General features: G+C 45.9%; 1 protein-coding gene across 2 annotated transcripts in view; it reads right to left on the reverse strand.

Moving 5' to 3' along the window:
• Positions 1 to 3562: 3562 nt before the first annotated feature.
• Positions 3563 to 13631, reverse strand: part of Bcl2l11 (BCL2 like 11) — a 38089-nt gene continuing 28020 nt past the window's right edge. For both annotated transcript variants that reach the window (XM_090336388.1, XM_090336386.1), the window contains one exon: positions 3563 to 4679. In XM_090336388.1, the coding sequence (XP_090192514.1) occupies positions 4581 to 4679 (99 nt within the window). In that variant the 3' untranslated portion in view covers positions 3563 to 4580. The remainder of the gene's footprint in view (positions 4680 to 13631) is intronic.

Below are 13631 nucleotides of genomic sequence, written 5' to 3' on the forward strand. Positions count from 1 at the left end.
CCCCCCCCCAGCCCTACATCCCTGTACTGTCATACTTCATCCTTGATTCGCAAGGCAGGATACATAGCCGTCAGCCATCTTAAAACAGAAAAGCATTGTTGGCTTTTTTTTTTTCTATTTTTTTTTGGCCAGTCCTGGGCTTGAGCTCAGGGTCTGAGCACTGTCCTTGGACTTTCTCAAGGTTAAAGCTCTACCACTTGAGCCTCAGCACCACTTCCAGCTTTTTTCTATGTATGTGGTACCGAGGAATCAAACCTGGGTCTTCGTGCATGCTAGGCAAGCACGCTACACCTAGGCCAAACTCTGGGCTCCGCATTGTTGGCTTTTTAAGCATAGAACACGAACTTTTTTTCAAGCCAGAAATTACCTGCCCTCCACTAATATGCATCCCAACCCACAAGGACAGGTGTTATTTATCTGTACCTAACTTTAGCTATTTCTTGAACATCTGTGAAAACAAACCAAACCAGCTCACCAAGACTAGTTGAAAGTTTTATTTATATAAAATTCATTAGGAACATAAAAGATCGAGTTTCTTAAAAAAAATCTGCAGTTATTTACAGCAGTATTGCACAAGTAAAGTGGCAATTACCCTGTCAAAATTCATCAGTGCAAAACACAAGGAAGCCAGGGAAATTGCAACAGAGACGCTACATATGCTGGGTCATGGGAAACACATCATTAATGGGTCAGTATACAGATCAGTGCTATTTATAATGAGTACCTGACAGGTTCAGATACAGTAACCAGTGGTCATAGAACCTGGACATAAAATCTATGCGAATTCCTAAAGGCCGAAATCCCCACATAAAAGTAGTCAAGTTACTTAGCTGGGAGCTTGAGAGGAGGCTTTTGCACACAAAGTTGTATGTGGTGAATCCCAACTGCTTTAGCGTCACATGTGGACCCAGCCCTGCACACCAGTGCTGAGCAGACACACACAGGCACCAGGCTAAAGCAGCAGGGAGGCCAGGGGATCCATGAGAACCCACTCCAAGTCCCTGGAGCTTCCAAAGAACTTTCAACCTTGACCTGTTTCCCCCCACCAGGGACGGGGGCTAACCTCTGTCAAAGGGAATGGGCTGGGAAAAGGGCATGAGCCTACAGAAGCAGACTGACCAAATGCAGTGACTAAAGGGTAGAAGTGGTGTACCATTAGCTCCTGAAGATCAACAACTGAGTTCATATTTCAAGGAACAGGAAGCCATATGGTGAATGGTGGAAAAAAGAAATCTCTAATCTTCACCAGGTACCAAAGGTACGATGCCCTGGCCTCCCAAGATGGTACATTTTTATTTCTCTCAACATTGCATTTCAGGGATAAATCGTCAATGGAACAATCTTTCTCACTGGTAGATGTGTTTTCTTTTCTTTTCTTTTTTTTTTTAACACCCAAGGGTTAGCTTCTTTGACAAGCTAGCGACTTTGGAACAGAGGGTTGTTGATTATTTTCAGAGGAAAATGGAGCCTGTTGGACTTAACAGTTGCTCATTGATACTTGGACACAAATTTCATCCAAAGCTCACAAAATCTCAAGAACTGAATGACGCTAGGAATGGAAGCTGGGGCCCTCTCCATGAAGACCAGGGTGTCCCTAAGAGCCGCAGGTGACACCATCTCCCACCTTGGAAGCAGAAGCAATTCAGGGTGTGACCAGGCTGGGAGGAATAGGATGTCAACACCTTCAAGAACTTAAGACATTAAATAAGCAGGAAATAAATATACAATATTTCTACAAGTTACAGCATTATGAAACAGTAGGACACATTACACAGAAAAAGAATCTACATTATTTACAGTCTTCGATTTTGGAAAGTTTAAAAAAAACTGTTTTTTTTTGTTTGTTTGTTTTTACTCAATTACGCTGTACAAAATTTTACAAGAAAAGTACAGGAGAACACAATTGCACAGACATTTGGCTCAGTTGGTAAGTAAAATATGACATCCTAATCTAATAAATAGATATATACAATATTATGAAGGGAAAACAAAGAAAGGAGAAATTGCATTCCATTGTGTATTTTTAAAAAATTAATGAGTTTTAGGCTATTTTCTCCAAAAGCACCTCCCCTCCCTCTCCACCCCCCCAACCCCAAATTCTCCATCAACTCTCTTTGGGGAAGGGAATTTGAGGGCGTCTCAGGAAGTCGTTGTATGATTATTGCATCTCAGCATGAAGTTATAGGACACTTTTTACAAACCTCACGTTGGAGAGAGGTTATCAAGGCACAGAACCCGCATTGTTTGTTTTGTTTTTTAACAGGGATCTAGTTTTTGTTCTAATTTTAAAAAAAGAGAATTAAAATGAAGCAGAAAGTACAAAGGCATACCTAGTAGGTGGGCATGTTTTCGGCAGGGAGGCATTTAAAAAACAGATACAGTACAGAGACATCCAGTCATCTCTACATCCTGGTACCAGCATCCGGGTCTTTAATACATCTACAATTCATAGAATTTCTCGTTTCCTACCAGCTGCTGTTTCCTGGCCAGGAAGCTAAAGGTAAGCAAGCGAGGGTGGCATGTGCACCCCAGCACCTGGCCTGGAGAGCCACTGGCACCCACCCAGGCTGATTACACTCCTAGGTGGTCAGAGCTGAAAAGTAAAGTGCTCCAGTCGGAGAGACTGGCACGGAGGAGGTCCTAGGAGGGAGATGGCCCAGAACCAAATACATCTTTGGTCTGTGTGTGTGTGTTTGTGTGTGCGCAAAGCAGGGACACAGCTGTAATCCTAACACAACTCTACAACTGTAAGTTGCACAGTTGGGTTCAAGACACACCAAATACACAAGCTGAGCTCCAATACAGCTTTCAAGGTATTCAAAAACCCCAAGAAGATCTTAGGGAAAAAGAGAATGTTTAAGAAAAAGGAAGACTATTTGGAATCACATGATCTCTACCTAAAGAAAAAACAGACAATATATACATATATATATATATACACACACACATATATACATATACATTTATGAAGATACAAACACATGAAATTCCACTTAACTTATTAATGTGAGAACACTGCTCTTCTATGGGGCAAAAATACAATTGTTGGCAATGGTGACTGACTTGACATCTCTTTTTCAGAACGTTGTTTAATCACTACTGTTTTCAAAGATGACAAGTGACAGGGTTCCAGTTCCTCCTCTCGCTCCTGTGGCCTCTGCTCCCTCATCTGTATTTGTCTTGGGTCTCCCCAGCTGATTGCTTGCTTATTTTGAGTGGTGATTGGACATGAACCCAGGGTTACTGCTGTCCTAGGCAAGCAGAAGGCAGGCATTTCACTGCCGGCCACTCCCCCAGCCCTGCCTGTTTCTGAAATGACCGTGGGCTGTGAAAGAGCTCCCCATGGAGTTAAAAGGCCCAGGCAGGTTGGTTAAGAAGATGGGAGAACAAGTAACCATCTTTCAGCAGGTGGAAAGGGGCATTCTAGACTCTGCCGAATGGAGCGGGTTCAAAGATACCGACCAAGTAGAAGGCAGCCTCTACTGCAAAGTGGGCTGACAGGAAGAGGGAGGAAGTGCAGGTTTCACAGGTCAGATGGGCTGCGCTGGACTCAAATCCAGAAAATGGTCACCTCAGCCTGTGGCTTGGGCCAGTCTCTACAAGGGCCCAGCGTGGACAGCGGTAGGTAGCCCAACTCAGCCACCAGGGACTCAATGCAGTGCAGCTATGCCAGTGAGCAAACCCACAACCAGAAGAGCTGAGAGCTCGAGGGGCGGACACTGCTGCTCAGAATACTCAAGGAAAGCCCTTCAGAACAAAGCACAGCCACCAGGCACTTCCAAGTGGACAGACCCAAGGAGCCAGAATGATCTTGCTCCAAACTGAAAACGTGCCATCGTGAATACACCCCAGACAAAACCTGCGAGGCAGTCTCCAGACAGACCAAAGAGCATTCCCAGAGGAGCTCAGCAAAAACAACGTGAAGTTTTACCAACAAGGCAACTGAAGTAGGTAAATACATATTTACAAAAGAGGGGTGATATATGAATGCAACAACAGACCCTTTGCCCCTTTAATTCATTCATTTCATAAGAACTCTTTTGGTATTAATAATAAAAAAGAAAACAACACAAAAAAGCTCAAAGAGGCAATGGCAGGGAAGGGAGGGGGACATGTACCTCTCCCCGTTTAAAAAATTCTGTAATCTCTAAAAATAAACTAAGGCAGCTTCATAAATTAGCTGGCTCAGTTTCCACTGCAGGGCTAACACAATCCTCTGAGAGTAGGCCATAGGTCCTTAAACTTTTAGTATAAAAGTTGTTCACAAAGTTTCCATTTCCTTCTGGAAAACAAACAAACTGTTACTAGAGATGGAAAACCCCCCACCACCATGTAAACACCATTCTGGCATATAATCCTGCTCCATAGAACCATGATTTGTACATTAAAAAAAAGAGAAGAATCCTCCTCCGTTTACATTCACAACTGACTTCCCATGGAAATTCTGCGTGGGGTGACCAACAGGAAGGTACAAGTTCACATCCAACATGATGCCGTGGTTTCTGGACCTCACCCAGTGCTGGGCTGGTCGGCTGAACAGGCGCAATGTCTGCAACATGGCTGGCTCCGCAGAGACCCGGTCAATGCATTCTCCACACCAGGCGGATGATGTAACGTAACAGTCGCAAAATAACCATTTGGGGTTGGTCTTCAGCTGCTTGGTAATTGTTAAAAAATATCTGCAACAATAAAAGCAAGGCTTTTTAGTTTATCCCTAAGTCTTTTTTAAAAATTTTTTGGTAGATGGTGGGGTTTGAACTCAGAACTCCACCTGCATGCTGTCACTAATCTCACCTGTTCAAGGCTAGCACTCTACCGATTTGAAGCACAGCTCCACTTGCAGTTTTCTGATTAATTGGAGATAAGAGTCCATGGACTTTCTTTCCTGGGCTGGCTTTGAACTGTGATCCTCAGATCTCAGCCTCCCGAGTAGCTGGGATTCTAGGCAAGAGCTACCAGCATGGGGCCTAATTTTTTTTTTTGGGGGGGGAGTATATTTTTAAAATTCTGTGCTGCTGTCAGTTAGAACAACATCGCCCCAGGTGTTAGGAAATGGAAAGACTTAGAAAAAATCATATTAAGTGAAGTAAGCCAGACTCAAAGGAACTTAGGCTCAATGGTTTCCCTCATTTGTCATAATCAGTAGAAACCTTGGGCTCTACTAACAGAGATCTGTAATAGAGCAAAAAACCTTGATGCATACGGCCATATAGTATGACGCTAAATGAAAGGACCTGTAGGATATAGAAACAAAAGCCATATAATGAATGACTGTTGTCCTTAATGTACTATGTTGTCTCTCATCTCTTTTGCTGTCCCTTGGTTATCTCATATTGTTACAGTATCTCGCTTTGTTATCTGATATATTGGATATATTTGTATTTGGTTATTTGAAATTGGATAGGGAAGGGGGGAAAACAAGATGAGGGATGGGGGTGGGGGAGGGTAATGGGGACCAAGACATGTGAAAGGGTATCAATGTATGTGAATTAATGCACCTTCTATCTGGCAAATATCATGTAACCCTTTTATTAATTACAATAAAAAATATCAAAAAAAAATCCTTATCTCAGTTGTTATAGAAGGCATTCTTCAAGAGCACTCGTCATCTCAGCAGCCAGGGGAACTCATTTCCTTCTCCCCTGCCAAAGAAGGGAGTCTTGGCAGAAAGGACAAGCATACCCAGTGACTCTCTCCTTCCAACAGAGAAATAAAGTAACCAGAGGAAATGTTGGCAAATCTCAAGGGAAAAAAAATACCTGAATGTCAGTATTTCAGATGGCAAGTTATTCAATGAGTGCCAGACAAAAGGCATCAGGATGCCTGGAGCGGGTGTCTCCCAAGGCGGGATGGACAGGAGTGAGGAAAGAATTAACTTGGTAGACGTGAAAGAACTGTGCTCTACCACACTCACTGACAGGAGATAGGTTTCAGACTAGCTCAGGAGTGAATTTCTAGTAGCGATAATTTATTTGAGAAACCAGTGGTTTGGGGGTAAGTTGCCCTAAAAAGCTAAGTAAAGGGATGCAGTAACTTGCTGTTGTGCCTCAGGGTGCTCTGGGCTATGGGACTGGAGAAAACACAGCGACCTCTCACTGTGCTCCCAGTACACACACACACACACACACACACACACACACACACACACACACACACACACACACACACACACACACACACGAGTTGACACCTTCTTCCATAAGGGCCTTGGAAGAAAAGAACAGAGAAAAGAACACTCTCTGGTGACTCAGGCCTGTAATCCTAGCTATTCAGGAGGTGATCTGAGGATCTCTGTTCAAAGCCAGCCTGGGCAGGAATCCCTAAGATTCTTATCTTTAACCAGTCAAAAGCCAGAAGTAGAGCCATGGATCAAGTAATACAGTGTCAGTCTGGAGTGGATAAACTAAGGGGTAGTGCCTAGGCCCTGAGTTCAAGCCCCAGGACCAGCATATAACACACAGCATACACAGAAATAGGCATGCATGCACGCACACATGTATAAGCAGAGAGAAACTGTTGAAAGGAAATCCCTGAGAACTCAGTGGTTTCGGAGTCCTCTGGACCATTCTGAGAGTCAGCCACTAGACTGGAGCTTGCTCTGGGGTAAGTACACGGTGTCTACCTTCAGCACAGAGGAAGCAGGCAACAGAAGCCTGTGCCTTGATGCTCTGGGCCACATTCTGTCAGAAGCTGGCCAGGCCGTGTCCCCGACACAGCTTCATCCCCAGCCCTACAGACAACCTCGGTTCTGGTGTCAAAGACTCCAAGGCATCTCCCGGGGAGACAGTGGCCGTGACACCTCGCTCCTCTCACACCCCAAGTGTCCCCACCAACCCCAGCTACAGGTGGGCTCCCCTCCAGCTCTCAAACGGTAGTTGGGCACTGGAGAAGGCCAGGGCATTTCTCTTTCCTTCCATGCAAGATAGAAGGAAATGGGTTTCGTTTATGTCAGCGATTCCTGGTAGCGGCGCTCTGAAACCACAGCGTGTGATGTTTATCCACTTTCACGCACAAGCTTGCTTTGTTTTGATTTAACTTTCAAAATTACTTTGCTCCTTCTGGGTGAGAATGACTTAGGGGAAGGTTAATTTTGGAACAGACTAATATTAATAGGTTGAAAGAGCCTTATTCAAAATAAAACCACAACTTACTAAAATGAAGCAAGTGTCTCATGTGATAGGGCAAGCTGCCCTCAATCATAGGTGGGGAGCCGTGGCCCAACCTATGCCATCAGTGGGGCTGGCCGGGTGTTGACAGCGGAACCCCAGCCCAAGAACAGGATCCTCTGAGGGTGACACCAGAAGCTTCAGATTCCAGCCCTCCCAAAGTCTGCGGACAAAAACATCTTCCACCCCCACATCTGAGGAGTCGCTGGATGGTGGCTACAAACCAGCAAACATCACGTGCACAAACATATTCAACCATCAGGCTAGCGAGCAGAGGTAGGGAAGGGCTAGTCCTGCGAATGTGGCAGGATCTGGTCTTGCTGGGCCTTGGGGATGCCACCCACTCAGGCCACAGGCACAACAGCGCTGAACATTAGTGAACGAGTGCTTCTGGGAAACATTCAGCAGAGGAAGCTGTGAGCACTGATTCAACGAGAAAGCCCTTGACAGCTGGCATAGCGGCTGAAGCTGCTGTTGGCCCAGGGCATAGAGCCCACTCTGCAGCCAACAGCTGGAGGATGGCTGTTCCTGCTTTCGGCAGGCTCACCACCCTAGTGCCGGTGTTCTACAATCAGTGTGTGTGTTGGGGGCGGGAGGCGCATAACACAGACTGAGCTGACGGTTCTAGTAGGAGGCAGGTGGCCAGAGCTGAAGTGTGTGGACCCTGCAAATGGGGTTCCTGCAATGCCCTTGTGAAGACCTGCAGCTGCCACTGAGCCCTTGGCTCAGACTAAGACCCCAAGACAGAATAAGAGCTCTGTGAGAAGGAGCCCAGTGGCCCTGGCCACAGCAAGATATCGAGGATGGAATATGTGAAGAGTTAAACTTGGAAAGGACAAACACCCGGAGAAGTAGAAAGTCACCCGTTAAAACAGTACAGTACTGGAAATGGAGCTGTGGTTCAAGCGGTAACCTTGAGCACAAAAGCTCAGGGGTGGCAACTCAGGCCCTAAGTTCAAACCCCAGAACTGCCACAAAAGAAAACAAAACAAGAACCAATGCAATTGGAAGACTAAGTACTGTTTGCTGGCCCCTGACCAAGACCTAGCACCATCAGCTTAAGTACACTGGGAAGCCACAGTGGCACTAAAACCACCATTTTGGGCCGGCAGCTCTTCACAGTCACCCCATGGCCTGTGTTAAAGGTCTGTGTGGACTGGTAGCTGTCAATCAGGACACCAATAAGTCTGGGGGTGGAGGGCGTATCTCAGTCCCTCCACTTTCTCTACTGCCCAGTGGGGAATGACTTTCCTGATGAAAGCACTTGAACCAAAGTGAAAAACAAACTACAGCCAGGGAAGTCACCCCCCATTTTGCCTGACCCTTCTGTATGTCCCCTCAACTTTCTATTTATGCCCCACTACCTAGGCATGTTCGGGAAATGAGATCTTTAGTAAGGTTACTGAGATGGGCTAACTGGGGTGGGCTCTAACCCAAGGTGTGCCTGTAAGAGATTAGAGGGATGACTGTGTGCAGACACATGGAGAAAGCACCTATGGGTCAAGGGTCAGAGCCTCAGGAGAAACCAACACTGTTTGCTGGGTCTTGGACTTGGGGCCTCCAGAACTGAGGACAGACGTCCTGCCGTCAAAGGCGCTGCTCCATGGCAAGCCTTTCATTCTCATTGACCACTCTCTCACTTTTAAGTGAAAAGAACACTTCATAAGTCAGAGTTGAGTAATCGCTTCAGACTAGATTGCAGAAATACTTAAGTGAGCTATTACAATGATGCATTTGAGGGGGGGTGATTTAAACAACCAAACCTGCTATTATCTTGCAGTCTCCCCCCTCCCCCCCCCTCTTTCTCTGCCCCAGGCAGTAGCCCTCAATGTCTACCATTCTTATTTCCAGGAGCTCCATGTGGGCTGCATGCTTCGGGTGACAAGACTTTCATATTGTTCCAGATGTCCAGAGATGAGCCCTTCAATGCTCACAGCTGTGGCTCCCCTGCGAGCCAATTACTGGTAGTCTGAGCCTGAGCCTGAGCAGTGGCTGCATATATCACAGCAGGGCCTCACTTTACAGCATGCAATGGTGTCTTACCAGGCCTGCCCAGGATAATAAACCAGATAACAGGTCTAGATAATACACAAGTAAAGAAGATGACACAGGAGCCTTTGCTAACACAGAGAAGCCAGAGATAGGAAGGTCCCAAGGGTCAATGCCAGGCTGAGCCCAAACTCAATTTAGACCTGAAGGCAGGAGGAAGGAAAGAAAGGTGGTCCAGGTAGAGACCCGGTTGAGCATGGGTGGGACAGCTCAATGGGGGATTTTACTTAATTAAGGCAAACAGGCAATATCAGCGAGGTGAAGCATAAACTAAACTATGCAGAACAACGGCAAGCTGCAGGGCTCAATCTCCCTCATTCTCTGCTGTACACTCAGCCACCCTTCCCTGAAGACATGGAAACACCCTTTGTGACAATGTCAGGGACAGGGACTTCTTGGCAGCTTCTACACAGGACACCAGGAGACACGGGCTCACTGGGTGCTGGGTCAAGAGGATGCTGGCTTACAGGGCGGGGTCACTGAGTGAGAATGCCAAAAACGATCACCACCACAGCCTGGGATACCCATGTGGGGCTGGGCGGGACTGCATGCAGACACCCGCCACCGCTGCAGTCACAACCGCAGGACTACCTTCAAGTCACACACAGGACAATTGTGCCAATAGCCAAAGTAGTCACACAGGACCAGTGCTTTCTTGTTCCTCCCAGGGAAAGGATGCTTAGGGAAACAAAAGGGTGCCTGACCCCCAGTGCCCAGGGGCCTTGTCAGGTGGATCACCAAACACCTGCAAAATGCAGCTTTCCCTGTAAAGCAAGAGCCCTGAAAGCTGTGCCCAAGTTTGAGGAGAGAATCACCCAAGGCCACTGCTGGCTGAAATGACTTAGCACGTGCTTTTGAGTCTTCAAAACATCTTCTGAGCCAAGGCGGTTTTCCAGTGGCGGAGAAAGATGGTGGCAGGGCCAGGACAGGTGCTCTGGAGATGACAGGCCTTACCAAGAACACACATTATCACCAGCAACAGCTCAGAGGTGACTCAGGAGTGGACAGACCCCTCTTCCAAGTCATATGCAGAGCCTAGGAGGGGCCTGTCACTGCTCATGGCTGAAGGGAAACCTCGCTATCAGAACCTCGCTTCCAGACTGAGCTCGTGGAGTGAGAAGGGATACTCAAGTGATTTCAGCAACTCAGATTAGATTTCAGTAAGCAAAGAGTATGAATCTACCAATCTGAACTCCAAAGGCGAGACCTGTCCAGCCAAACCCAATAAACACCACACACACACACACACACACACACACACACACACACACACACACACACACACACACACACAGAGCAAACTTGAGAGACTCATGTAAAAAATATGGTCATGTTGTCATTGTATAGAAATTAATAGCCATATTAGTTGAAAAGTGTTAAGCTTATTATTTTTTAACCATTTGTCCCAAGGTAAACACACTATTAAATATGTAAGGTCTTATTTACGTGAGTTTGATGACACTAATGAAATATTCTCTAAATAATAAGCAACAACAATAAAAACCATGGATGTAGACACACAATAAAAATAAAGGTCAACAGAGATTCAAAGTCATGTCACAAGGAAATATTTAGATCTTGAGAACCTAGTCTAAGTTTCCAGGAGTCAGTGCAACCAGGGGACATATCCACTGTCACATCAAAGGCGACTTACTTGCCACATTTTAGAGGCAAAGCAAAATTAGGGATACTAACACAGAATTTTGAGATTCGCAGGAATTTAACTTGTTCAAAAAGTTGTTTCTTCTAGAATTTCCATACTCAATGCCTCTGAGATGCCTTGAATTTAAAAATAAAAATAATTAATACATTTGCCTTTAAGCTATAGTAGTCATTTTAGATGATGAAGCCAGAGGAGTTCTCCATACCCACCTTGCTCAGGCCACTATGAATTCAACCCCTGCCTGGATGGCATTTTTATTCTGCCTCCTGCTCCCATGAGCAGGAGGAGGTAGAGGATAAACTACTGGCTTATCTTGCAGGACAGAGATGCACTGTCATAAATGTCATGGCAAACAGGAAAGATAGGAGAAGGCTACCAGTAATGAGTTCACCGTGGACCACTCTCACTTTCAGACAGGAACTGAGTCTTGAGTCTCAGCTCAAATTTCTACAATGGTTCCTGTCCATTAGGGCTGCTCTCAAAACAGACCAATGCAGCCATAAGTGCTGCCCTAAAGAACAAATTCACTTTCCATCTGGCATCAAGGTCACAAGGATATTTACTTAGTTTGTATGTGACAGTGTGGATGTCATAGGTAATAGGTGCCAGAAGGGACATCTGGTACTGTGCTGTGCTGTATCTAAGAACCAGGGGAGAATTCTCCTCCAGCACTGCACACAGAGCTGGGCATCAAAAGTCAACACAAAACTGTATTTTCAGCAGGATACTGGGGGCTCACTCTTATAGTCCTACCTACTCAGGAGGCTGAGAGCTCACGATTGTGGTTCAAAGCCAGCATAGGCAGGAAAGTCCGTGAGACTCTTATCTCTAAGTTACCAAAAACCACAAGTGGCACTATGGCTCAAAGTAGAGTGCTAGCCTTGAGTAAAAAGGCTCAGAGACAGTGCCCAGGCACCGAGTTATAGCCCCACAACTGACAAAAACCAAATAAAAACCTCTGCACTTTCATAAACCAAACTTTTATCCTGTCTTCAATGCACTGTTTCAAAGCAAGTATTAATAGTAAGCCTTTTGTGAGACAAATAATCATTTTTCAAGGTCACAAGTACTAATAAAGTCCTTGGGCCCCAGGACTGATTCTAGCTAGAGTAAGATTGCTGCGAACCATTAGCTGTCCTGTGGTTACCACAGAAAATGCAGAGCTCAGGTCTCCAGTGTAAAGCCCAGCAGACCAAATACCCCATTCAGAGCAGGAACACACTGTTCCCAAATGTCCCCCTGGTCTCAGAGAACTGCTAAGTGAGATGTAACACATTTTAACCACAACTAAAACCTCTCTGCTCTGGTTCAGCTGGTCGAAGTCTAGCAAAGGATGATGCAAGAGGCTCATTATTTCTGTGTATCTGTAGAAGAGCCAAGCCTTCACTTTGCATCTTCATTTCCTCCTCCCAATATTAAAAAAAAAAAAAAAAAGAACCCAGGAGACCTCTGTGAAGTCCCCTCTGGGCACCTGCACGTCTTGGTGGCATGTTAACAGCTCGTGGTCCTGTAACTTCTGGGCAGCCCCACAGGTGTGGCGCCTGCCAGATGACAAGCCCTTGCACCGGTAAGATCAACACACGGGCGGCTAGCCCGATGCCCAGCCAGCCATTTGCACACACCCCAGTGCCCCAGTCTCTGCTCACATTTGCGTACACCCAGAGTGAACATAGCACTTGTTTCCAAAGCACTTCTGGCAAATATGACAGACAGGTAAACAGAGTTCCTGGCTCAGCTTCTAAATGCTGAGACTTGACTGGGTAATGTTTCAGTTATAACGAAATGTGGTAGAAAACAGTGCTAATGACAAAAACAAACAAACACCCCAGACTTTCTAGCTTTATCAATGAATATTCTCTTCAAATCTTTACTAGTAAGGGCCAGTCCAAAAGAATGAACACAATGGAGAGTAAGTAGGCCAAGGGTTTGTTTCCCCGAAATCCCCATTATCCTCTGTGGTATGTGTTTTCCTGAGAGATCCTACTCTGTCCTTAGCAAGCAACAGAAAGCGGCCGCCTCCTCCTCTTCCTCCTCCTTCTTTTTTTTTTTTTGGTCCTGGGGCTTGAACTCTGGGGCGTGGACACTGTCCCTGAGCTCTTCAGCTCAAGGCTACTACCCTACCCCTTGAGCTACAGCACCACGTCCAGTTTTCTAGTGGTTAATTAGAGATAAGACTCTCATGATCTTTGGTGCCTGGCTGGCTTTGAACTTCAATCCTTAGATCTCAGCCTCCTGAGTAGCTAGGATTATAGGTGCTAGACACCATACCAGGCTCAGAATGCCTTCTTTCAGAAAGTCATCCATCATTGTGCAAGCCTAATGCAGGGGAGAAACCAAAGTGTCACCCTGTCACTCACACAAGGAAGGGGCAGAAACCGTGTGGCCTAACAAGGTATGGAAGGCACCTAAACCCCAATGCCAAATTGCTTCCTAACAACGCTGTCCGGGATGCGTGCTGGGTACTCATGCTCTCTCCCTCCACTCAGGGCTTCTTTTGCAACAGAACTGCTGCTGTTCTAGGAAGTCAGCAGAAAAAAAAGGTCTGGGCCAGCTTATCATTGCATGAGTTAGAACTAGTCTGACTTTCATATTTGGTATTTAAATTTTTAATTGTGTTTTTCACGGGCAATAAAAGAAAGCAGTTTACTTTATTAGTAAACTTCAACATCCAGTTAATGAAGGCCTCCAGAGCATGCTGCCTGAGGGTGCCCAAAGGTATGACTTGTCAAAGGTGTGTCTACCTAGCAAGCTAC

Source organism: Megascapheus bottae, chromosome 7 (assembly GCF_031878675.1).
Source record: "Megascapheus bottae isolate mThoBot1 chromosome 7, mThoBot2.hap1, whole genome shotgun sequence".
NCBI lineage: Eukaryota > Metazoa > Chordata > Mammalia > Rodentia > Geomyidae > Megascapheus > Megascapheus bottae.